Raw genomic sequence first — 26,788 nt, forward strand, 5'->3', positions numbered from 1 at the left:
AAAAAATACCTTGATCGATTTTACACGTATGAATATGTGACTTTGAATTAAAACTAGTATTAATACTATATAATAATAAACATCATAATTAATTTAAGACTTTTTAAAGGATTTTGGAACTTGATTTTACATTGGCAACCTCGATCGTATTTAACTGATTGAATTTTAAAGATACATGTAGTAAAAACTAGAGGTACTGTGAGCACTGGGCTCACAAAATGATACCCCCCGTCTCCCATATGTTTATAATGGCAAAGTCCATATTTTGCAATGGGAAACCCGAAATACATGTATGTGTCCGATCAAAAAGTGAAAAGGAGGGCGCACAATGCATGGCACTTTGTAACAAAGATTCTGTGAATGTATCATTAAATCTTATTCAGTCGTATAAGAGGAGTTGCAGATAAGAGATGTGTACCCTGCAGCGTAACGGACGTACAAACAGACACCCCCATCACTATATACCCCCCCACTTTTCAAGCGGGGGGTATAATAATTTGTGTGACTGTCTTGGTAATTTTTTTTATTCTACCTGGTTCCTATGTAATATAATATTAAAGAAGGAACGTTCTATTTATTTTCCCTTCAACACATTTTTGAGCGATGCTTTGCTCCTAGTTAAGTATTGATCATCATAAACAATATATGACATGCTTCAAATGCTGATAGTCTGTCCAACTTTGTTTTCCGGATTTTTCCTTACAGGCCTGCAGGTATTAAGCTGATCTTTGGCATGTGCGTCTACGCACGTAGTATCGTTTTTCAAAGTTGGGAAGGGGGCAGTCAGGAAAAAATAATTGACAAGATAACTGAAATGATCTTGAAAGGAATGTTTCTGAACTGAAGAGCTAATTCTATAACTGGATAGAAGTTAAGTTTCAAAAAGTTTTGTTTAAATTGAAATAGACTTTCAACGCGAAATTCTTAGATCTTGAAATTGCGAGTATTTTAACATTTACATGTAAAAGATCTAGATTATTTGCAAGAGAGGAGGTAGAAAAAAGTTGGAAAGACTTGTAACTAATCAATTTATCTATTTATAACAATAATTTGAACGTTGTTTTCGATACAGAAACAGTGAAAATTTTAAATTAATTGGAAAGGGATTTCGCAATTCATCAGAATGTTTTTTTTTAGTAAAACAGAACTCATCAAAGCATTCTAGCCCTGTGAGTTTCTTTGGAGTAATATGGAATATATTTACATTTCAAAAAATATTCTTAAGGAAAAAAAAAAGTTAAAAAATCGCTTGTCACTTCCAATATTACCGGTATATATTTAACGGTCTTTGCTACACCCCCCCCCCTTCTCCTGCAAAATATTCGAATATTTTTCTTGCAAATATCTTATCTGCGAGGAATTTGTAAAGGTAGGAGTCTGCGAAAATTCTATGATTATTTTCCATGTAAATGTACCAAAAGATTAAACATCAGCAATTTTTCGATATTATCATACGTAACTATAGTGTAAGATCCACACTTTCGATTTCATTTGCACATTGTTTTTGTTTTTTTGTTTTTTGTTTTTTTTTTTTTTTTTGGTTTATAAAAAGAGTAGAGCTGCATTTATATTGCTGATACGTGGGTCACTATCATAAGTGAAAAACAAGTACATGAGTTCATTTATCCTTGTTTAATTGTCCTACAATCATCGGAAGATTGATTTTACACAAGAAAAGCTTGCTTAAAAAGGTTTTACTCAGAGAACCAATAAGAATTGTCCTTATATATACGTCGTATATATATTTTTAGTTTTCTTTATGAATTTTTCTTTTTCGTGAAAAGTGGCACCGCCACCACCACCCCCCCCCCACCCCTCCCTCATTCAGGAAAAATAGGTGTAGGAAAATATTAAACAATTTTCAATTACTATATTGAATTCTATTAATTAACAATAAAGAAAGTTAAATTCAAGACAACTTATGAGAATAAACTGAAAATAATTAAATTAGATGCAAGTTTTGCTGTCATTAGTTTGTAGCCCCCCCCCCCCCTTTTTTCAATCTCAACTCGAAGTCTTGCATCTACCATTCTATATATCATGATACCACATGTAATAGTTAATACTGAGGAAGGAGGTACTATACCAGAATAAGCTGACAAAAGATTTAAAAAAGAGTAAAATTAATTATCCACAAAAAAAAATCACTTCGTTGGCCCGGGTTTAAAAAAAGGCTATTAACAAATTACGACCATACGTTTCAAAGAATATATTCCCGGTTTATTGTTTTATTTTTTAAAACACATTCTAAGGACTCTCTCTTTCTCTCCATGTGTTTTCACGGTGCTGAATTCTTAGATTAAAAAACCCGTATACTATTAATGATAAAGTTGCAATGAAGAAGTGATGACAGATAAAAACTTTAAGGTAAATTTACTAAATTATATGTAGTGTACTTATATTTATTTATTTATATTTTGCCTAAATAGATTTAAAATCACTACCCCTTTCACTGACTGACGATCTGAAGCATAAAATTGTGATAGTCACAATGAAACATTTGGAGCACAGTACAAAAAAATGCATGAACATTTTATACTGACTTCTAAGACATCTGACATGCATTTAATGCATTTTTGCTCACTCAGGGTATATTTGAATTATGTTTCACAAATGATGACAAGATCAATTATTTGTTATATGTATACATGCATCAATATCCTCACTAATACAGACATACTAAAAATATATGCTATGTTCTAGATCACGGGAACGGGTTCTTCAAGTGCAAGTGTTTTGACGAAAGTCGATATCGGTACAGGCCCGTAGGAAGCAATTTCAGTTTGGGGGGGCACAGCCATACATTTTTCAGTTGACAGTTGAGGGGGCACTACCAAAAATTTCCTGACAAGCAAAAAAAAAAAAAAAAAAAAAAAAAAAAGTCATCAAACGTTTTTATTGAGGGGGCACCAGCATATACTACCTATGTTTACTATAGTAATCTATATATCGGCAAAATTATTGGGGGGGGGGGGGCACGGCCCCCGTGCCCCCCCCCCCCCCGGTTCCTACGGCCATGCGGTAAACACATACAAGTATACTATAACTATACATTATTTTGTATCAGCATGTATAAGTCATCGATATATCTGAATTTAATAATTCCTCTGAGATGATTCTTCTGCATGTACACAAAAGGGTGAATTTCGGTGCGGAAATGTAGATTATTATCTTAATGCGTATTTTTTTTTTGCCATTTCTTTTCTTTTAAATTCTTGTTTTAATTTTCACTTTGGACAGCACGCTATGTCATTATTATTTCGCTTATTTTACAAAGGTCTAGCGTGATATCTTCGTTACATTTTTTACTAATTTGTTTACAATTTAAGTCATGCCTGTTAACACTGTAAGCAACAGTATTCTGAATTATTTCAAGGGAGGGGGGATAGGGGTGGTAAAAAAAAAGCACCGTGGCGGGAATTTCTGATAACGTATAATTTGATGGTATCATCCAGTTGGGTTTAAATCATATAAATAGGGGCAGTATCTTAATTTCATTATTCGAGAGCGTTACAAACTTTTCAACACTATCCCAAATAATTTACAGCCTTTATGACGTCACAACTGACGTATTACTAGTAACGTCATATATAATGGACCTATTCATAACAAAAACCTCAAGTTTTTCCAGATATTTATTTCAGAAAATATATATAGTTGACTCTTCTTCACATTTAGCGTTTTAAATGAACAATAGACTGATTTTCTAGCATATTTTGTGAAATTTATAATTTTTTTTTTATTATTGCATGAATTGAATGTAAACGATTGATTCACAAATTAGCGATTATTTGATCCATCAGAATTTAAATATAAAATTAAATTTCATATTGGCCACAGCCACGAACAACAACGATAATAAACATAAAGATTTGTGTAGGCGATATCTATATCTATGGTAAGTATGAAAGTTGTTCTTGACTGTGGCCACATCTAACTTTGGGAAAATCTGTCGAAAAATCGGCATTTTTAACGTTTGAATGAAACTGTCGCATTTTCCAACTGCCGCACGTGCTTAAAGGCGGATTATATAACGAAATGAGTTACATATGGAAAAGAAGTATGTTGTCCTGTAACATTTAACGTATAGTACTCTTCTTGAATCGAAACTTTATTTTTGTGAAAAACACAGGGCCAAATATGATGGTTCGTGGCTTTAGCTCTTTGCCTTACTTATAGATAACATTCGTCGAGGTGAGCTTCGTAATCTTTGATTACCTATGTTTTAATTTCAGATTGCAAAACAGGTCAGTTTATTAGTGTAAACCACACATAACAAAAAGGATAATGTATCAATTCATATAGTACATAATTATAATGCTTTTAGCTGCTTTATTAATTTTGAAATTTAAACATTTTGTGGAGGACATGAATTTGTGGTCTCTTCATACATCCAAACCACTATCCTCTGAAAATATGTGATTTCATAGAAAGTTCTATGTTATAAATTAATATTTATTTCCCAATTTTTTCAAGTAATTTTGTGAAGAAATATTATTTAGTGAACAATACTTCAAGAAACACAGATTACAAATTGAATTTATTGTATTTTACAGAAACTTTAGGATGCCACGTAAGAAGAATTGGCGGATGGCATCAGCAAAGATGGGGAACCAGAGTCGTGCCAGGAATGACATTAGACTCGTGGATACTAGCCACGTAAAAAATAGTACAAAGGACCCAACAATTGACATAACAGCTGACGGACCTTTGAGCCACGTAAAAAATAGTGCTAAAGACTGGGGGGATACTGCCTCCTTAAAAAGAGTACTAGATTTGCCTTCGGGCACCAGTAACATTGCAAATTTACCTTCGGGTGCCAGAAACATTGCCAAAAACAATGCTATGAACTTTACCAATTTGCCTTTGGGCACTATAAACTCTTCAGATATGCCTTTGGCTAGTATGAACTCTGCTAGTTTGCCTTCAAGCATTATGAATTCTAACAGTTTGCCATCAGATTTTATGACATCTGACAATATGTCTTTTTATTTAAAAAAAAACGGATAATTCTCCCAAGAAAAAAACCATGGCTCATTGTTTTTCTTCTCAAAGCCCTGGACAGGCTGCAACATGCATGTCTTCTTCTAAGAAAAATCTGCCTATGACTAAATTATTTGGAACAATTAATCAAGCTAGTAATTTGTTTCCAGCTTTTTCAAGAGGAGTTCAGTGCACATGCAATGCTTTGATGTCCATTATTTTGCAAAATGCATCTACTTCAGTAGAACTGGATGGTGCGCTCATTGCAGGAGATGATTTATTTAGAATCAGAATTGCAGAATTGAAATCAAATGTTCAATTTGTATCAAAAATGCTACAATTTCAAGAACTTCCCAGGTCTGTATATGTTCATAACAACCAGTATGAAATACGCTATTTTGAAGAGATTTATGGAACAGTGACTCATATCGATTGGGAGGAGTCATGTCAAAGTAATAATTTGAAGCAAGGCATTGAGTCACTCTTCATGAGGCACAGTCAAGGATTAATTATAGTTGAAGGGATTTGCTCTGCAATATATATGAATGACAAGAATTGTCCTGTCTTTTTTGATTCTCATTCTCATGGAGAGGATGGTCTTTCATGTGCAGATGGAAAGGCTATTAAAATCACTTTTAGTGATATTGATCAACTTGTGGACTACATGTTTGCATTTTATCATAGTTGTAATATTTCAATGAAAAGCCAGTTTGAGATACAACCAGTGTCTGTAACTAGAAAAACAAGAATGACCATTTCAGGAAGTAAAAGACCTTCATTAATTGACACTTACTTTGAGTTCCAAGAGAACATGTCTAGAAAATTTATCATTTCAGAGTCACCCCAAAGAAATCGAAAGGAATACATGAAAAATTATATGCGAAAAAGGAGGGAGAACTCAGGTACAAGAAAAAGTGATAATGCACTGTGTGCCACAAGTAAGAATCGAGCAAGACGGAGTGAAGAGTTCAGAAAGAAAGAACTCATTTCCAAACAAATTGCCAGAGAAAATCCAGAGACAAGGCAGAAAGACAGACAAAGTGCTTTTAAAAGTAGAACTAAAGCAAGACAAAGTAAAGAATTTAAAGAGAAAGAACTTTCTTCCAAAAAGATTGCCCGAGAAAATCCAGAGACAAAGCAGAAAGACAGAGACAGTTCTTTGAAAAGTAAAACTAAAGCAAGACAAAGTAAAGAATTTAAAGAGAAAGAACTTTCTTCCAAAAAGATTGCCCGAGAAAATCCAGAGACAAAGCAGAAAGACAGAGAAAGTACTTTAAAATGTATGAACAAAGCAAGACAAAGTAAAGAATTTAAAGAGAAAGAACTTGCTTCTAAAAAAGTTGACAGAGAAAAACCAGAAACAAAACAAAGGGACAGAGAAAGCACTTTAAAAAGTATGAACAAAGCAAGATTAAATGTAGATTTTAGTTTAAATGAAAGAGAAGCAAAACAAAAGAAAAGAGATGATGCACAACAGCTAGAGAAGGAACGACTTTTTAAACAGCGGAGTAGAAGAAATTATAGAGAAAAAGAGAGAGAAAATGAAAGAGTTTCTAAGGCTGAAAAGAGGCTTGATGAACAATTCAAAGACCACGAAAAGAAATTATTGAAGAAAAGGTTTCACGGTAATTCTTTAGAAGATTGCATAAAGAAATTCCATGATCAAGTGAAAATTGGCCCAATTTATGTGTGCACTTGTTGTCATCAGACTTGGTTTTTGAAAAGTGTTGTGAAACTAGATGCGACTAATCTTTCTGCTAGTAGTAAAAGTATTTGTACAGGAATTAGATCTGTGGATGACATAGAATGGCTTTGTTTGACCTGCAGTTCAGCTCTGAAAGATGAGAAAATTCCAAAACTTTCAGTTAGAAATGGTATGAAATGGCCTGACAAACCAGATGCTTTGAATTTACATCCACTGGAAGAGAGATTGATATCTCTGCGGATACCTTTTATGCAAATAAGAGAGTTACCAAGAGGAGGTCAGATGTCGGTGAAAGGAAATGTTGTAAATGTTCCAGTTGATATTCAGCCTACTATAAATGCCCTTCCTAGACAAATGGATGAGCATGTGACTATAGCTGTAAAGTTAAAGAAGAGATTATCTCACAAGTCGGCATGCTTCACCGAAAACGTTCGTCCAAATATGGTGATAAATGCTTTACAGTGGCTTATGACAAATAGTGAATTGTATAAGAATTCAGGTATATTGTTAGACAATTCTTGGAAAGATGACATTGAAAAAAGTAATGAGGAAACTGTACAAGAACTGATAGGTACTTCAGTTGATAGTGATGATCGTGAGCCTGAAGGAAATGATGATGGTTTTTGTGAGGTTACTTCAGATGATTGTATTCAAGGCAACTCTGACACACTTGTTGATGAAGCAGACAGTGATACAAATAAACTTTATGCTTTTGCCCCTGGTGAAAATCAAAAACCAGTAAGTTTATTTGCTGATAAAGATGCAGAATTCCTGTTTTCCTACAATATTTTGTGGTCATCGGAGAACTGAAAGTGAGGATAGAGAAGTTCCAGTGCACTACAGTGATATTGCAAAATGGGAGTTGCGCAGTGTAGATAGACGTGCAGCACAATCTGTACCTAATATCTTTTTCAAATTGAAGAAGATTCAAATTAAGCAAGTTAGTGACAAAGTTAACTTGGCATTGCGAAGATGTAAATCAGAGGGTAAAAAAATCACTGCAGAACGAGTTTTAAATCCAGTCTCTGCAGAAAAAATTGTGAGACTAAATGAAGGATATTATATATTCAGAACACTTAGAAATTCTCCTGCATATCTTTCATGCAAAAAGAAAGATGTATTTGCCATGATACGGCAGTTGGGTCTTCCAACATGGTTTATTTCTCTTTCATCAGCTGATACAAGATGGCATGATTTGCTCAAAACATTAGCAACACTAGATGGAAAAATACTGTCACAAGAAGAATTAGAGGATTTGAACTGGAATGAAAAATCAAAACTAGTAAAACACGATCCAGTGACATGTGCAAGATTTTTTGACAATAGAGTTCAACTCTTCATCAACACTGTACTAAAGAGTCCTCACAATCCTCTTGGTGTTGTCACTGATGTATTTAGAAGAGTAGAATTCCAGAACAGAGGTTCTCCACATATTCATATGCTGGTATGGACAAGTGATGCTCCAAAGCATAAAGAAAATAGCAATGAGGAAATTGAAGCTTATGTAGATAAGTATGTTACATGTGGTTTGCAGGAAAATGACCCTCAAATGAAGCAGCTTGTAGAGCTTCAAGTACATAAACACTCAAAGACTTGCAAAAAAGGTGGTAAAACTGTATGCAGATTTGGATTTCCATTGCCACCTTTGCCCAAAACCATGCTTCTTGAACCCTTAGATGTTGATATCGACCAGTACAGAAAGGCATATTCTGATATTCAGAAGAAAATGAATGAATACAAAGATGGTTGCAATTTAGACTATGAGTCATTCTTGCGCACTGTTGTAGAAATGCCTGAAGATGAGTATATCAGATGTATTCGAGCATCCTTGAAAGGTCCAAAAATGTTTTTGAAGAGAAGTCCATCTGAGATGAGAGTGAATTACTATAATTCATCAGTGCTGAAGGCTTGGAATGCTACCTTGGATATTCAGTTTGTACTTGATCCTTACGCGTGTGCCACATACATTGTTGCTTACATCAGCAAATCTCAGAGAGGAATCAGTGCAATGCTTGATAAGGCATCTCAAGAAGCTGCAGAGGGAAATATGGATCTTAAGCGTCAAGTTCGACATATTGGAAACAAGTTCTTAAATTTTGTTGAGGTCAGTGCACAAGAGGCAAGTTACTTGATCCTTCAGATGCCACTTACACAAGCTAGTAGAGAGGTTGTTTTTATAAATACCTCACCACCTGGAGACAGAGTATTCTTACTCAAACATCAAAATGAATTGAATGAGTTACCAAAGGATTCAACTGATAATAAGGCAGATGGATTGATACAGAGATATGCAAGAAGACCAAAACAGCTAGAAAATTGGTGTTTAGCTGATGTTGTTTCAGAGTTGGAAGTTACTTTCCCAAAAGAAATGGAAAATGATATGTTTAAGGAAGTGAATGATGATAACCCAGAAGAAAACTTTCAAGAAAACATTTTCTCTGAACATGATATTTTACTTCATTTAAAAAATGGGATTAAGATTAGAAGGCGAAAAAACAAACGTGTAATTAGATATGTAGGGTACAGTCAAAAAACAAATTCTGAACAGTACTACAGGGAAAGAATTCTTCTCTTTCTGCCTTGGAGAAATGAGGATAGTGATCTACTTGGTAGTCATCAAACTTATGAACAGCACTACAGGCAAAAAGCATGTATAATACAAGTGAAGCAAAAGCAGTATGAGCATTTTGCAGAGGAATTGGAACAAGCCCGACTTCAAGCAGAAGAAGATCTTGATAATATGGAGACAGTAGCACCAAACACAGAACATGCTGAAGCAGAAGATGCAGAGATAAGGTCTGAACCATCTGAGGAATTTGTTCATTATGATCCTAATACAGTTTAACACAGAGATTTTGATATTGGTCCGGAACTGAGCTTATCCTCAAAAGTGTCTGAAACAGAAATGAGTGCTGTCCGCATTCCTGATGAACAGTATTGTAAGCTTTTGCAAACGCTGAACAGAAAACAGAGAGAATTTTACAACCATGTAACAAACTGGATTCAACAAAAAGATGAACCACTATACGCTTTTCTTACTGGTGGAGCAGGTGCAGGAAAATCAGTGGTTATTGATGCAATTTTCCAAACATTACATAGAATACTGTATTCAAAAGAAGGTGAAAACCCAGATGATATTAGAATATTACTTTGTGCTCACACTGGCAAAGCTGCATACAACATCAAGGGCACTACTATTTCATCATCATTTCACAGAAAAATGTATCAAACTCAGCAGCACATGAGTGCTGATGAATTGAACTCATTTAGGACAAAGTACCGGAATTTGTCAGTTGTAATAATAGATGAAATTTCAATGGTTGGAAATAATATGCTGACATTTATAAATGATAGACTTCAGCAGCTTACTGGTACAAAACAAGACTTTGGTGGTATTAGCATCATAGCTGTTGGTGATTTGTATCAGTTACCACCTGTTGGAGACAAGTGGATTTTCAAAGACCTTTCTAATCCTGGTCAGAGTTTAGCAAAAAATTTGTGGCACGAGCATTTTCATATGCATGAATTAAATGAAATTATGAGACAAAAAGATGACCTCAGATTTGCTGAAATGTTGAATAGACTTCGTGAAAACAAGATGACAGATGAAGACAAAGAACTCATTTCTCGACGCATCATCAGGCAAGACTCAGAAATCTATCCTAAACAGGCACCTCATCTGTTTATTGAGAACATGTTTGTTGATTGTTTTAATAACAATTTAATAGAAAGCCTTTCAACAGTTAAAGTAAATGTAAGGGCAGAAACAGATGTGTTATCACAGACTAAACTTTCTGCATCAGTGAAATCCAAACTAGTTCAAAATTTGCCTGAAAACCCAGCATCTACTGGACAATTAAGAACTAATCTGGTTATTGCTGTGGATATGCTATATGACATATCAGTGAATCTTGATGTTACAGATGGATTGACAAATGGAGCTTCATGTGTTGTGAAATACATTGAATATAAACAATCACATTTAAGGCCTGCCATAGTATGGGTTCTATTTGTTGATTCAAACATAGGTTTTTCAAGAAGACATCAATACAGCCATTTGTTCAGCACAAATCTTAATACTGCATGGACTCCCATATTTGAAGCTAAAAGAACATTTGTGTTTAACAGGAAGACCTATGAGAGAGTTCAGTTTCCACTCCAACCATCTGCTGGAAAGACAATCCATAAAGCACAAGGAGCAACTCTTTCAAGTGCAGTAATCAACTTAGCACAGACAAAGCAGCGCAAAATTCCTCATATACATTATGTCGCACTCTCAAGAGTAAGGTCACTTGATGGTCTATTCATTCTGGATTTCAATGAAAAAAGTCTTTCTAAAGATGAAAATGTTGATAAAGAGATGGAAAGATTGAGAGAAAATAGATTACAGCTTTCATACATGCCACTTTACTCTGTATTTAAAGATATAAAATTTTTGTTCAACAATGCAAGATCTCTACACAAACACTTCTTTGATATAAAATCAGAACCAAGCGTTTTAGCTGCAGATGTTATTGGTATAGCTGAATCTTGGCTTTGTGAAGTAGATTCTGACAAAGACTTTACTTTGGAGGGTTTTACAATGTTCAGAAATGATGAAAATTGTTCCCAGACCAGATCACATCATGGCATTGTCATTTATCTGAGGAATCAATTTCAGTGTTTGACATACAACTCTTTTACTTCCAAATCTGTTGAATTTTCCATAATTTCCATTTTGGCGTCCAATACTCATATACAGTGTGTAGTTTTATATAAGCAGCCTTCTTGTACTCTTCAACTTTTTTTTGATACCTTGAAGAACAGGTTGCTTCCATTTGTTGATAAAGATGAAAAAATTGTGATAATGGGAGATTGTAATTTGGATTTGAATACAGGTCAATATGGACATTTCCTAAACTTTATGAAAGAAAACTTTGGATGTGAGCAAGTGATAAACAAGGTTACCACAAAAAACAATACTCAGTTAGACCTAATATTTACCAACTTTACTGATATACAAACAGATGTTCTTCAGGCTTATTGGTCTGACCATAATATGATTTATTGTGCTGCAAATATGACTTAAGCTACCCAATGATAGCATTTTAATTGTATTGTCCAGTACTCTAAAACCCTCTAGAGCACAACACAGGCAGTATGTAAATATTTAGTTTCCAATGGAAGCTAAATATTTACAAACTGCCAAGAGTGGTTAAGCAAATCAAGGGTTGCCACTCATCTACCTTATTTGTCCCAATAACTCCCCTGTATGTTTAAAAAATATATGTACATGTATATGATTTTAAAATTCACATAGATTTGTTTATTGGGAAGTTATTGGGGCAAAACTGTGTTTTAAAATTATATGTAATGCCCATGAGATGAAATTATTTAGTTTATATATGTTAAATTTGCAACCTTTCAAAAAACAGTTGAAAACAGTTTGTACTGGCTCCTAGCTGTCTTTTATATAGTATATATGATTCAAACTCCATTACAGCATTGTTTTCTTATAACAGAATATGTAAAATTTTTGCATTATTACACAGTATGTAAATTTGTTTGTAAACTTTTGTAATTATTGAATTAAACCTTTAATTATGTCATTTATAAATGGAATGTTATAATGATGTTTTTTAAAAATTTGCAATATGATAGTATTTTAAAAGATTCATGCACTGCTGTATATATCTGGAAGATTGATTGGTTCAGAAATTATGATATTCTTTATACATGTATTAATCACATACTTTCTTTTGTGGCCATGCCTTCATGACGATATATTAGTTTTAGATGAAAGATACAGTCAAGTAGCATCTTATTACTAATCTATTCCAATGATGAGTTTCACTTCTTTGTTAAAGTTTTTTTTTTTAAATTTAAAGTTTTTGTGTTTGTAAAGTACTATCTGGTTTGTAATGCATGTACATGTATAAAAATTTTAAAATTAATATTTCATCTCATAGGCATTTAAATCAACATTGATTTCTTTAGTAGATTAATTAACTTCTGGTGATACCTATTATATTGAATTTAAGAATTAGAATGAAAGAGTTTTGGTGTTATACACATAATTACTGCAGTTATTATACAACCAATGTCAGAAGGGTATATCTGCAAAAACATTGTAAACAGAACAGTTGTCCCTGTAAAGTCAAAGACTAACTCCTAGCTGTGTTAATGTAAAACTATTATATAAACACTTGGTTTATAAAAAGACTATTCTCCGGTGTTACATGTGAAATTTATAAATCATCATTCCATTTCTGAGAAGACTATCTCCTGTATTACAAGTGAAACTGTTAAATCAACACTCGATCCATTTCTGAAGAAACTATCTCATGTGTTACATGTGAAACTGTTAAATCAGGATTCCATTTCTGAAAAGACTGGCTCCCATGTTCCATGTGAAATTGTTAAATCAACTTTCCATTTCTGAGAAGACGTACTGGCTCCGTGTTACATGTGAAACTGTTAAATCAACATTTTCTGAGAAGACTGGCATGTTACATGTGAAACTGCTTTTTACATTCTGTTGTACATAATCAGATATTAAGAATATTTTTTAAAAACTTTTTTTGCTTATAAATGTTGTTGAATTACACTAAGGCAATTTAGAATTTTCTAAATATGGTATTTGTATAGTAATACATTCATCCTAACAAGCATCTAATATGCTCTTTTCTTGAGGATGAAAGTATAAATACTTTATAGTAAACTGTTTAAGTCCTAGCTGCTGTCACTAATTAAATTATGTGTATTTAGAAAATTTTATAACCAAATCTGTGACTACCAAATTTATCATATTTTGTGCATTTTGAAGTTCCTTCTTAAATGTAAATAATCCTATAATTTCCAGTGTATATTTGATTATAAAGAGACATGTAGATATACTTATTTTTGTTTAATTTTCATCTGTCAAAGGTGTTTAGTGAGGCAGATACAGTATTATATTTGATTTTGTAAAATATACAGTATGCATAAATTTAAAGGACAAGGATACTCAAAAAAAAAAAATATATATATATATACAAATTTGTAAAAACAGTTTGTACAGACTTGTTTATTGCTAAAACACATATTCATTATGAAGTTTTCCTATCAAGCCATACTTATTTTTGCAATATCCCCATTTCTATACTTTTAATAACTACATATATCTATATTGAAATTCAATGCAAAAACATAAAAAAAAAGATATCCCTCTAATAAATTTAGAATTTACCCTCATTTACCATATAACAAAAAACTGGAATGTAGAAAAAACACAATTCAAAAAACTATGATAAAACCCAATCTCCAGATTTTGAGCATCCTGTGACCTTAAATTTATTTTTCAAAGCTGATTTGTATTAAAAAAAAGTCTTGATATATGTATTCAGATCTTTGTAAACAACTTTTAATCTTTCTTTTCGCTTTCGCTATGTAAGATTAAAGAAGTTGTTCTCAACAATGACGGCAGCTAAATTTCCTATTTTCTGGAAATATATCACTTAGCTATCAATTTTCGTTGTGCAGATATTGAAATTTTAATCACAGATACTGTGAATTTAAAAGTATATTTACTTGATATAAAATCACTGGTCTAGGAAATCTTTTTTTTCAAAGGGGGGGGGGGGTGCATTGTTTTAAAACGCTATTGGAGCAGAATTATTTAAACTATGTACTAAACATATTTTTTATTCTTGTCATGTTGCATTTATCTGTTGATTACATTCTTGATCATATTATGAAAAGTTTAGGATAACTTTATGGTTCAATTTTTACTTCTTGTGCAGATTTTGAAATGTACATGTGCAATTTAAGCTAGGTGGACAAATTCATGTACTTGCACCATAACCTACTATAACTGCTAACTCAAATTTAAAAAAAAAATGTTCATGCTACCATGATTTGACAATATCTATTTAATGTTTAACTGTCTGAATCACCAATGACATGAAGCATTCACTTTTTAAAGGTAAGTAGTGTAGAAAGAGGGGGTCAATGGCCAGCCCGTAAAGGGAGGTAAACCTTGCTTCTTTCAGATGATATAGAAATAAAGTGAAGATTGCTTCATAAGTAGTTTGTTTGGTGGTAAAATTTCAGACAGTAGATAAAGTACTTTCATATTGTTGGAAAAATGAACAAAGTTAAATATCAATGAATTGTTCACCAGGCTTTCTAAATAAATGCAATAAATATATATTGCAACTTGATTATTTAAGTCATTATTGTGCACATATTGAAGTCAATTAATGAACCATTGTACTTTTTATATACTAACATGCATTTGAGTGTGTATATATGGATTAGTGCATACATGATGGAAGTTAAGCAAGCAGTAATTTTATATCTGGATCGATGTGCTATTTTGCAAAGGAATGGTCTGCTTTGCAGTGACTTTGGTTTTTTCCCTTAATTTGCTTTGTTATGTGGAGTATTGTGTCATATTTTAATTTAAGTCATTGTACAATGTTAGATATTAAGATATTTAATCATGAATCTTTTCAAACCTGATGTTATGATAAAGAATTCCATTGGTTACATGTAAATCATTATCCTTAGTGAATTTAAAACTCAATAAATCTGATATGGCTTTTTGTGTATGTGTCATTTTTTATTACAGTATGTTTAAAGGACTGTAAGAAAGGAAAGGTATACTCAGTTGAAAGTTGTTACATGATACTCAGGTGACCTACAAGGCCCATGGGCCTCTTGTTTATCATAGGGATACCCATCTCTTAATCGCAACTTCTCCTATACCACTGAATAAAATTTAATGCTTTCACAGAATCTTTATTACATAATGCCATTGTGCACCTTCTATTTTGCTTTTTGATCTAACTCTTATTTGAGGTCTCCCATAGCAAAACATGAACTTTGCCATTATAATAGTATGGGAAGCGGGGGTATCATTTTGTGAGCTCAGTACTCACAGTACCTTTAGTTTTTTTACTTATATCACGTGCACATCTTCAAAAATATACAAAAATACTAACCATACCACTGAAATTTATGACTTACGGTTCTTGTACAGGCACAGGTAAAACAAGAATGCTGTGCCCAATTAGACTTCTTAAAATAATTTTGTGATGAATCTAAAATTCATATTTATAAGGTCTAAATTAGATATTTAACTTGGATAAAACATTCAAGTATCATAAACATGTATTGAAAATGGTTATCGACAAGCCAGAGGTGGCTGATTATAAGAACAGAGTGCATGGCATCCAAAGTCGGCTGAGAACAGAATGTCTGGCTAGTTGGAGTAATAAGGTGATGGTCCCAGATACAGTATATTTCTAAATGATTTAATTTTGGTTGTAACGCGTCATTTCATTGGATAAAACAATAGTTTTTTTATTATATAGCTAAATAATAGTCTATCATAAAAAAGCTACTACAAGTCTAGGGAATTTTAGCGTTCAATGTCTTGGAGTTTTATTGAACGCTGAGATTGTATTACGTACGATGAGAGATGTTTTAGCTATATAATAAAGGAGTTAATGAACTTATGTTGGTGAAATTAAACTCGCAAGTTCGTGCATTTGTACAGCCAACTCGTGCCATTATTCACCGAATAAAGTTCAATAACCCTATAATATCGTATAACCCGTGTTGCTTACGTCACAATGACTTACGTCAAAAACGTATCAATCCACTTGACGTTTCATTTAAAATTTGTACAATTTGAAGGCATTTTTGAAGGAGAAATTGTCTTATTTTCTACACCTAATGATGGAAAAATAAATTATAAGGAATGAATGCTACCTCAGTTATACTGGTATAACCTGGGTTGCAACAGTTGAAGCTATTATATAAACCGCTTTGCGGTTTATAAAGCGTAAACTGTCCCAACTCAGGTTATACAGTATTATTTGGGTAGCTTTTAAATTCATTTTTTAAATAATTCACTTTTACTTACTTAAAAATATATTTTTCATCAGCCATGTTAACGTCATACCAATATTATAGAATTTGATTTGCCCGTTCATGCGTTTAGATTAGCTCACAAATCAAATGTGTAAATAAAGTGACAAAAATTATCAATATTTAATTTACCATCTAATGGATTATTTTGGCGACCAGCAAATGTAGCGATTTTATTATCCTTAACGTTGGTATTTATTACTATTATTTTTATAATTAATCTTTAGCAATGATAAAGATAATTCTTTTTACTTTCTATGACAATATTTGTGATTGAATTATTAGCGACTTAGTATTAGCGTTGATATGACAATTATGTCAAAATTAGATGGTCGCTAAATTTACGTTCTATGGTATCTTATCAGAGGTCACCATCCCTAAAAATGTTACAATTATGATCTGTTTACGCAAAATGTACTTTGTGAAATATTACATTTGTACCTCGTCTGTACTCGTCATAATATGAAAATGACGTAAATCATTTTCAAATTTTCGTAAGCATAATTTATTATCCAGTGTAATGAAATATAAATAAAAATCGTTTTCAACTTTTGTAAACATACTTTATTATCCAATTATCATGTCTGTCTCTTTTGCACTGAAATTACAAATAATATTTCAATATTGAGTAAATTACTATGTAACAATCTAAATTAATGAAATCATAAATTTGTTTTTGCACATGGATGCTGTAATTAAAAGATTCAGAAAACATTTACAAATCAAAATACTGATATGTCAGACAAATGTACTTCGGTAGATTAAAAACACTTGTGTTATTTTTGATGGGTAAACAAAGATAAGGTCTAGTATGATTGATTCATATTCTTGATTACTGTTCGGTAGCTTCATAGTTCAATATTTCATGAAAATTATAAACATATATAATATAAACCAAAAATAAATAGATAAAAAAAAACGTTTGTGATAAGATTTTGGTTGTTAATGCAGATGGCTTTCATATATAAGAAACAAACAATCTGTACCCTTAAAAAAATGTATTATAAAAGGATACTGATATTATTACCACTTCAAGATAAATCAATGGTGGAATTTTGTAAAACATTCCAAACACTATATTTGGAAAGTTCGTCTGTTAAATAAAATGGAAAGGACATGTATAACGTTGTGTTATTTTTGAGTTGCTCGAGGTTTTTAGCTTGATATCTTTGATTACTCACCGTATTTAGTTTGTACCTTTCTTGTAGAGATTTCATACCTTTTCTCGCAGATCGGATAAAATTTATTGTCGCACTGATTGTCATTCCACTCGTAGTTGTAATCATACGTCATTTCCATGCAGTGCTCATCAGAATCGTCTCCCCCGTTATCCGGAGATCCGCCACGGTAATTAGTAAATCCTGCGTCAAGGCGGACCTGAGTCCCTTCCCATATAAATGTACCAGTTTCTGCAATGTCTGTTGCTCCTATCCAGAATCTCGGTGAATGGAACTGCCCTGTACAATTGAATTTAACATTAATTCATTGCAAAAACTTATTTAAGATTTCAGGATGATTCCTTTAGAGCAGAGCACATCCTATTTCTCGTGTTTCAAGCAGAACTTGTTTTCAAACTAGAGGTACTTTGAGCACTGAGCTCTCAAAATGATACCCTCGCTCCCATATAAATATAATGGCAAAGTGCACTGCTTGACAGTATGCAATTGAGATTCTGTGAAAGTTCTTTTGAATTTCATTCAGAAGTTTAGGAGGAGATGCGTTAACAAAATGGGTAGAGTCCATGTTTTGCTATGGGAAACCCCCCCAAAAAATTGTCCGATGAAAACGTAAAATAGGAGGTCATAATGGTACTAAGTAGTAAAGATTCTGTGAAAGTCTCATTCAATTTTATTCATAGGTATCTAGGAATTAATAGTTGCTGGGTACTCCAGTGTTAAATAAGCATGGCAAAGCCCATGTTTTGCTTTTGGAAGCCCTAAGTATCTTTTCGGTGGAAACATAAGATGGGAGATGCAAAATGGCACTAAGTAATAAAGGTTCCGTTATAGGTTTAAAGGTTTAAATTTCATTAAACTGCACTCAGTGGTGTAAGAGGAGTTGCAAATATGTGATGACTACCCAAAGTGTACCAAGGATGACATAGTCCCATGTTTTGCTAAGGGAAACCACAAATATCTGTCCGATTAAAAAGAAAAATAGGAGATGCAAATGGCAGTATGTAATTAAGATTCTAAAAAATGTCCAAGTTTTAGACAGTGACATGGGAGTTAGGACAGTGATAGATGAGTATCCAAATGTTAAATAAAAAAGTGTTAAATCAATGTTTGTCTATGGGAAACCCTAATTGTCTGCTCGATCTAAACGTAAAATAGAAGGTCACAATGGCACAATGTAATAGACTTTTTGAAAGTATCATTAAATTTTGGTCAGTGGAATGGGAAATCAAGGTCAGCGGAACATGCCTGGAAACAGTGAAGACAATTAATTAGTACCTAGGCTCCAACTTATCAGACGAAGGTTCGAAACCAGAAATTATGACAAGGATTGCACAAACGACTGCACATTAGCAAAACTACAAAACATCTGGAGAGACAGGAACATTACCCTGCGCCCGAAAATCCAAATAATGCGCTCCATTTCTATGTCGGTCTTCCTACACGCCTGTGAAACCTGAACACTCACCACAGAGCTGGAAAAGAGGATTGTGGGCACCGAGACAAGATGCTACAGGAAGATACTAGGCATCCGATACACTGACCATGTGACCAACGAAGAGGTCAGCAGGATAGTCTCGGAAGCTATAGGACCCCACGGTGACCTCCTCACTGTTGTCAAGAAGCGGAAATTAAACTGGTACGGCCACATTTCCCGCTCAAGAGGCCTTGTAAAGACAATTCTGCAAGGGACAGTTGAAGAAGACTAGGAAGACAGAAAAAGAGGTGGGAAGATAATATACAAGAATGGACAGGATTGAGCCTGGCTGAATCTCAGAGAGCATGCAGCAGAAAACAGTGAGATGGATGAAAGTGGTGGACATGTCTTCAAAGATGCCCCAACGACATCTACGGAAATCAAGGAATAGTGAAGGAATAGTTGAAGGTGATGGGAAGAATTGCGGTGAATATCTCTAGTATTATACACAGCTGTTCATGTTTCTTTATGGGAAACACCAAATATGCTTCCGATCGAAACCTAAAACTAGAGGTACTGTGAAAATGATCTCACAAAATGATACCCTCTGCTTCCATATATGAGTATAATGGCAAAAGTCCATGTTTGCTATGGGAAACCCCAAATTTCTGTCTGAGCAGAACACAAAATGGTAGGTCACAAAGGTGCTATGTAAAAAGATTCTGTGAAAGTCTCATTACATTTTATTCAGTGGAATAAGGAGGAGTTCCGGATAATAGATCGGTACCCCGATATTATAGAAAGAATGTCAGTGTCAAGGTTTAATTTGCTATGGAAAACTTCAAATATCTGTCCGATCAAAACGAAAAATAGGAGATGCACAATGGCACTTTGTAATAAAGATTCTGTAAAAGTCTTGTTAATTTTTATTTAGCGGTATAGGAGGAGTTGCGATAAGACATGGGTAGCCTTCTCCCCCCTCTTTTTAAAGAAAGAATGGCAGTGTCGTGTTTTGCTTTGGGAAACCCTAAATATGTGTTAGATCAAAAAGTAAAATAGGGAGAGCACAATGGAACTACATGTATTTAATAAAAATTCTTTGAAAGTCTCATTAACGGATGTATACAGAATTTCAAAAGAATTGACCTATATATGTAGAAGAGAACAATTTCCCGGAAAAAGTTGCATTAAAAATCATTGATCACTCGTTATTTTTTTATCGTATATAGGTCTATAATTTTCAAATTTGCATTTTGAACTTAAAATTTATTATTTGTAACTTTGAAATTAACCTCTAATGTTGGCTTAAAAAGCACCGATTTTTTCATGAATTTTGAAGTCCATCGGGGTAGGCCTGCCCCGAAATAAAATTATGATATTTTCATAGATTGTGATCGAAGGAATAATTCAAGATAGGATTTTTTAGGGGCACCCCTGCCCTAGAGTTGAAATTCATAAAAACCTACAAAAATAAGTAGACCTGTTTCTGACAACCTGGTTCATATTTTTTGCCATCTATTTTTATCGCCAGATTAGTTCTAATGGTATAATAGCTGATTATTATCTCTACATACTAAAATAAAAAGATTTATAATGAAATTAGTACATGTGCGGAGCCTTAAGTCATTGACCAGAACGGTAATCGACAAGTTTTTGTAAATACTAAAATCTATCCCGGCCCTTTAGGTCCAAGCTCCATTTATATATAACGAAGTGTTCCCTTTATTCATGGATATAGGAGGAGTTTCGGGTAAGAAATGGGTACATCCAATATTACAGAAAGAATGGCAGTGTCCATGTTTAACTAAGATGACAACCTCAAATATCTATCAGATCATAAATTAAACTAGAGGTACTGTGAGCACTGAGCTCACGAAATTATACCATATGATTATAATGGCACAGTCCATGTTTTCTGGGAGATCCGAAATAAGTGTCAGACCAAGAAGTTAAATAGGAGGTGCACAATGGCATTATGTAATAAAGAATCTGTGAAAGTATCATTAAATTTTATACAGTGGTATAGGAGGAGTTGGGAATAAGAGATGGGTACCCTTCAGTACTATAGAGAGAATGGCAATGTCCATGTTTTGCCATGGGAAACCCGAAATATGTGTCCGATCAAAAAGTAACATAGAAGGTGCACAATGGCATTATGTAACAAAGATTTTGTGAAAGTCTCCTTAAATTTCATTCAGTGGTTAAAGAGGAGTTGCGGATAAGAGATGGGTACCCCAAAGCGTAACAGACGGACGTACAGCCATACGAACGTACAGACGGACGGACGGACATCCCAATCACTATATACCCTCCCACTTTTCTAGCGGGGGGTATAAAAGGTGTAATAATGGCACTGTGTAATAAAGACTCTGTTAAAGTCTCATTAATTTTACTCACTGGTAAAGGAGGAGTTGTGGATAAAAGATGGGTACTCCCAATGTTATAAAAAGAATGACCGTGTCCATATTTTGCTATGAGTAATCTAATTATCTATTTTATTTATCTACCGGGTCAAAAAATAAAATAGGAGACGCACAATGGCACTATGTTATAAAGATTCTGGGAAAGTCTCATAAAATTTTCAGTGGTATAGGAAGAGTTGCAGATGAGAAATAGGTACCCTAAAGTGTTACAGACGTATGGAAGGACGTGCGGAAGGATGGAAGAACGGACACCCCCATCCCTATATACCCGCTTTTTTAAGCAGGGGAAGGAGGGGGGAGTAATAAAAGATGCACAATGCAATTATATAATGAAGACGTTGTGAAAGTTTTATTAAATTGCATTCAGTGGTGTAAGATAAGTTGCGGATAAGGGATGGCTACCCCCAAGTATAAAGGACGTACGAACGGACACCTCCATCACTGCCCCGCCCTCACTTATCAAGTGGGGGAATAAGAAGAAAATGACCATATAACGTTCGTTTTAGTAAAGGAAGCATATTGCTTTTACTTCTCGGTCAGTCAGATGGTTAATGAAATGGTTTGTATGCTTAAGTCATAACCGTTTCAATATTTAAAATAAATTTGAACTGTTACCAAATTTTCTTGACAGTCTTCGAATTTTCTTTAAGGAAATTGGCTATGAAAAGTAAGTCGTCCTTCAGAAACATTTCTTCTTTCAAATACACTGTATAAAAACAGAAAACTGAGAAACTGATTCATACCATGAATACTTTTCAGGTAATGAACAAGAAATGCGTTTTCTTCTTGGGTTTCGATGCTGACCAGTTTGGTTCCATAAGCATGACAATACATCTGTATAGATTTTAAAATATTTTTTACAGACTTCATTGATTTGTTTTTATATCATAAAAATTATATACTAGAGTACACAGAAGTTGGTTTTTACGATGAATTTCTGTATATCCACAACAGTAATCAACAAAAGAGAGGTTTACAAGAACATTTGCAAGATGAATACTATTGGAAGATTTTCTGGAACACTTACCCTGCCCTCTGCCCAAGTGGCCTGAATTCTAAGGATGTGGTAACAGGAGTCATCGTGTCGGACAAATCCATTCGGACACAGGGCCAAAGCTAAAAATAAAAGATGACCAATTTGTCTCTTTCTCTAAATATGCTTGGAAAGCAATTGTAGCTGCTAAACACAATAATTGTAAAGGGCATGAGTTTGTTTATTGTTTTTTTTTTGTTTTTTTTTTTTTATTTCCGCTTTTCAATATTCATATAACAGTATATTCATACAGATAAACATTGCGGATTTTTATTAAACATTCACTCTCCGATTCTTTCTTCTCACTCATTCACTTAGAGTATCACCTACATATAATATATATATATATATATATATATATATATATATATATATATATATATATATATATATATATATATATATATATAAATTCCATATATTTATGCATGTATACAAATTACAATGTTTACTATCTTTATAAGAAAAACAACAAAGTAAACAACTGCAATTTTTCTTTATAATTGTAATACATAGCTAATTATTTTTCAAATAAATGGTTTCAAAATAACCATCTCTTTTTGAACTGAATGTCCTACATATTTATTTCAAACAAATATTTTTCAAAAGTATAGTATTTACATATTATATTTTTAACTTCATCAAATATCAAAGATTTACAATTTCTAGATTTTTGGTATATATAATGTTTAACAAGCAAGATAATGACATTTGTCATTTGTTTATTGTTGTTTAACATCCCTGTCGAGAATTTCTCACTCATATGGAGACGCCACCACTTGGCGGTGGAGAGCTGCAAATTTGGCCTATACGTATACTCGGATCTCAGGGCCATTTAGCAGTGAGGGGCCTTTTTCGTGCCAGGATCTACTGCGACACAGGACCACGGTTTATACGGTCTAATCCGAAGGACCGATCTCCACGTCCCACAGTGGGATTCCAACCCGCGACGTAAGGATCAACTCCTTACTCCGCGACTCTAGAGCAAATGCTCATACTACTGCGCCACGCGGGCGACTAAAGGGCATGAGTTAAGGAATCACTGTCTAGTTAGTAGAGTATGCCAGGACAACAACGATAGTTGGAAACGTGGGATAATTTGCATAACGGGCGAAGCCCTTTATGCATAAATTATCCCACGTTTCCAACTATCGTTGATGTCCCTGGCATACTCTACTAACTACACAGTGATTTCTAATATTTCCATTTCATTGTGAAATAAAATTGTAAATTTAAATTTTAAAAATGTAGACTAATAGATTTAAATTACACGAGGCCTCACATGTCAATTTCAATAGTCCCCGCCCACTGTCGTCAAACACAAAGACAGCCGCACGAGAATTACATGCAAATAAGGCCTCCTTAGCGTCAGACACAAAGACAGCCGCACGAGAATTACATGCATATTAGGCCTTCTTAGCTCCTGACCTTTCGCTTGGCGAAATTTGCATTCCGGTAGAATGATCAAGAAATCAACTCAAGAAACTTTCAAAGAATTATCACAGAGAAAACAAATAGAAATGGAAATATTAAAACATCAAAGATTTTCAGAAAGGCTTTAACCAAAGACAAAGTGTTACAATAACAAGGATTATATCGATGCCATCCCTTTGAGGAGAAAAATAAAACCTTTACTTTATAATGATGTCAATTCAAAATTGTCAATGCTTCTGTATTATGTACATAGTTGATAGAAAAATAATGAACAAGTACCTTGACAAAGACTAACCAACAATATCAAAATCATCTCCATTTTGTTTTCTTATCTCGAATTATTCCACTTTTCGTGTCTTTCATAGTGTTTATTGAAACCTAGTATTTACATATAACAGTATTTAGTACAATGATATACTAAAAGGTCATATTCAACGAGAGAAAGGAGTCATTTTCATACTTTTCGTCATTTGATTGCAATGGGGTTTTGAGTTGTGACTGCCATTTATAATTGAACATATTTCTAGTGTATGGGGTCAGTCAACATTGATGATCTTGTAACATATTAGATGATTTTGTCCTTTATTGACTCGAAATCAGGAATGTACGTTTTCTTTGTTAAAAAGTGCACGGTCGAATGATTCTTAAGCTTAGAGAATAATCTTTGTTTCTTTATGTAGGAGTCGCTGATTATTATTTTGTATTTTAGATCTATTCGTGTCATTTTCAATGTAGATGAAACACACAAGGATTTAAACAAAATTAACAATGTGGAAATCTTTAAAATCTGACAGTCAAGATGTCATCCGATATTCCCTTTAGAAATATCTCGGCGTGAATAATTTATGAAGTTTCAAGTAACCGTGTTCATATAGAGAAGTGAAATGTTTAAGAATCCTAACTATTAAAAAAATCTTAAGAAAATGATTACATTCTGTGGGAAACGGGAATTAAGGTATTCTTTTAAGGAAAATGTTATAATTATTTCGGCCTAAAATTGGGAAGGGGAGACAGTAGAGACAGTCCGCTTGATTTGATTACCCCTTATCACTTTAAGATAAGTTATAAATATGCCTGTGTAGTTTTTCTTCACGGTTTCAAATATTCAAATTGGCTTTCCGAAAATATGGAGCGCTTGTCTGACAATAAAAGTGGAAAATTTGATCTCTCTTCTTTGTGAAGTATTTACAATTCAAGAAAATGCCAAGATTAAGAAACAAGAGAAAGAATTCTGTCGGAAAAGATTTCTGTCTCGCCCTGTTGACTATAATCAGGGGCTGTATCGCCTTCTTATTTGAAACCATATGATTAAAGACTAAAATTAAAGTTGTAGTAAAATATTTACACACACATACACAAATTGAAAATAATTTTTAACGCATAAAATGCAGAAAACTGTTTTGCAAAATGATGTTTGTTAATTACCAGAGAAGTGACGCTTGTTAACGTTGAATACCAACTCTTCAGATTTGAAGAAAAATGAAAATATTTATTTCGACTGTAAGAAAATGCAAAATTTCTCCCTGAGATCCATGTTTAAATATAAAAGTATACTAATACTTAGTTATAAAACCCTGGCCTGCATTATGATATTGTGAGAAATAAGAAATGGTTGAGAATGTATCGTTTAAATCAGTTCCAAACTTGGTCAGTGACCTGAACATGAAACTCTCTAATTCTTGGAACCTGCATGGAATGTTTTCATTGTAATTAAAACATTTCGAAAAATACCTTTAATAATCTTTTTCATTGCCAATCTTTTTTCGATCGTCATGATTATTCATCTTCATCAAGCAGCATATATACCCTTTCACGAAGAACAAAAACGAAGATAAATGAATATTATAAATAAGAAATATTCATGGCCAATCTTTTTCGAAGATAAATAAATATCATTGATCTTTACCAGAGTTTTAAATACAATTTCAAAATATTAACATTTTGATCTTAGTCACTTAACAGCCTTCGGCTATCGGCATGTGCCCTTCAGGTTTGGGCCAATAACAGCCCCTCAGAGACTGACAACGGGGACAATGTCAAAACAGTACTGTAAAAACTCTGCTGATTCATTTGCCTGAAACCCTGGAATCAATCAGATCAGGCCACTAATAAACTTGATGTGATTTTTGTTAAAAACTGTAATTCATTATTATAACTTGTATGCATTTTTTCATTCAAAAGTAATAAATATAGCGAGAGTTTACATGTGGCAACTGTTTATACGCACGTAGGTATAAGTAAAAGGGAATCAATATAATCCTCTGAGTTTGAATGTATTTAATAAAATACCTACATATGCATATTTGCCATAACTTAATGCACTGATGAGCATTCGAATGAGTGATGAATTCTATACAAACGACGATCCTTATACTACCTTCCTCAGTGGTGGCTACACCAAACATTTCTTGAATTCGGTCCTTTTTTACTAAAATAAATAAATTTAAAAAAAAAATAATAAAATTTCAAAAATAAAAAATGATAATAATAATAATAATAAAAAACTGGTTATGTAACTTGAAACGTTAAATCTTTTAATCTTAATATGTTTTTTAATTTTTTTTTTAAAGAGGTTTGAATTCCATAATGAATACTGCTCAGGGATATTTAATTTAATTTTTCCCGATCTAACTGCCGTACACTTGAACTGAGGAGGACGTCTGGAGAGTAAAGCCTGCAAATAATAAATCAATTACATAATATTGTCACCTATATCCTGCATTG

General features: G+C 33.3%; 1 protein-coding gene across 1 annotated transcript; it reads right to left on the reverse strand.

Annotated features, from left to right (window-relative positions):
* Nucleotides 1-17,130: 17,130 nt before the first annotated feature.
* Nucleotides 17,131-26,469, reverse strand: LOC133189852 (perlucin-like). The gene is made up of 5 exons (XM_061325245.1): nucleotides 26,442-26,469; nucleotides 22,625-22,713; nucleotides 22,341-22,431; nucleotides 17,802-18,039; nucleotides 17,131-17,180 (listed from the first exon to the last, which is right to left on the reverse strand). Exons 1-5 carry the CDS (start codon nucleotides 26,467-26,469, stop codon nucleotides 17,150-17,152), a joined length of 477 nt encoding a protein of 158 aa, XP_061181229.1. The 3' UTR covers nucleotides 17,131-17,149.
* Nucleotides 26,470-26,788: the final 319 nt, after the last annotated feature.

The sequence above is a fragment of the Saccostrea echinata genome, unplaced genomic scaffold, assembly GCF_033153115.1.
Source record: "Saccostrea echinata isolate AGI-Se365-2 ecotype Australia unplaced genomic scaffold, CSIRO_AGI_Sech_v1 ptg000020l, whole genome shotgun sequence".
NCBI lineage: Eukaryota > Metazoa > Mollusca > Bivalvia > Ostreida > Ostreidae > Saccostrea > Saccostrea echinata.

Coding starts and splice junctions, on each gene's coding strand:
- LOC133189852 (XM_061325245.1), bottom strand. CDS start 26,469: ATGTTTGGTGTAGCCACCACTGAGGAAG. Junction 22,432..22,624: donor CCACTTGGGCAGAGGGCAGG/GTAAGTGTTCCA, acceptor AAATCTATACAG/ATGTATTGTCATGCTTATGG. Junction 17,181..17,801: donor TATCCGATCTGCGAGAAAAG/GTATGAAATCTC, acceptor TTGTAATTTCAG/TGCAAAAGAGACAGACATGA.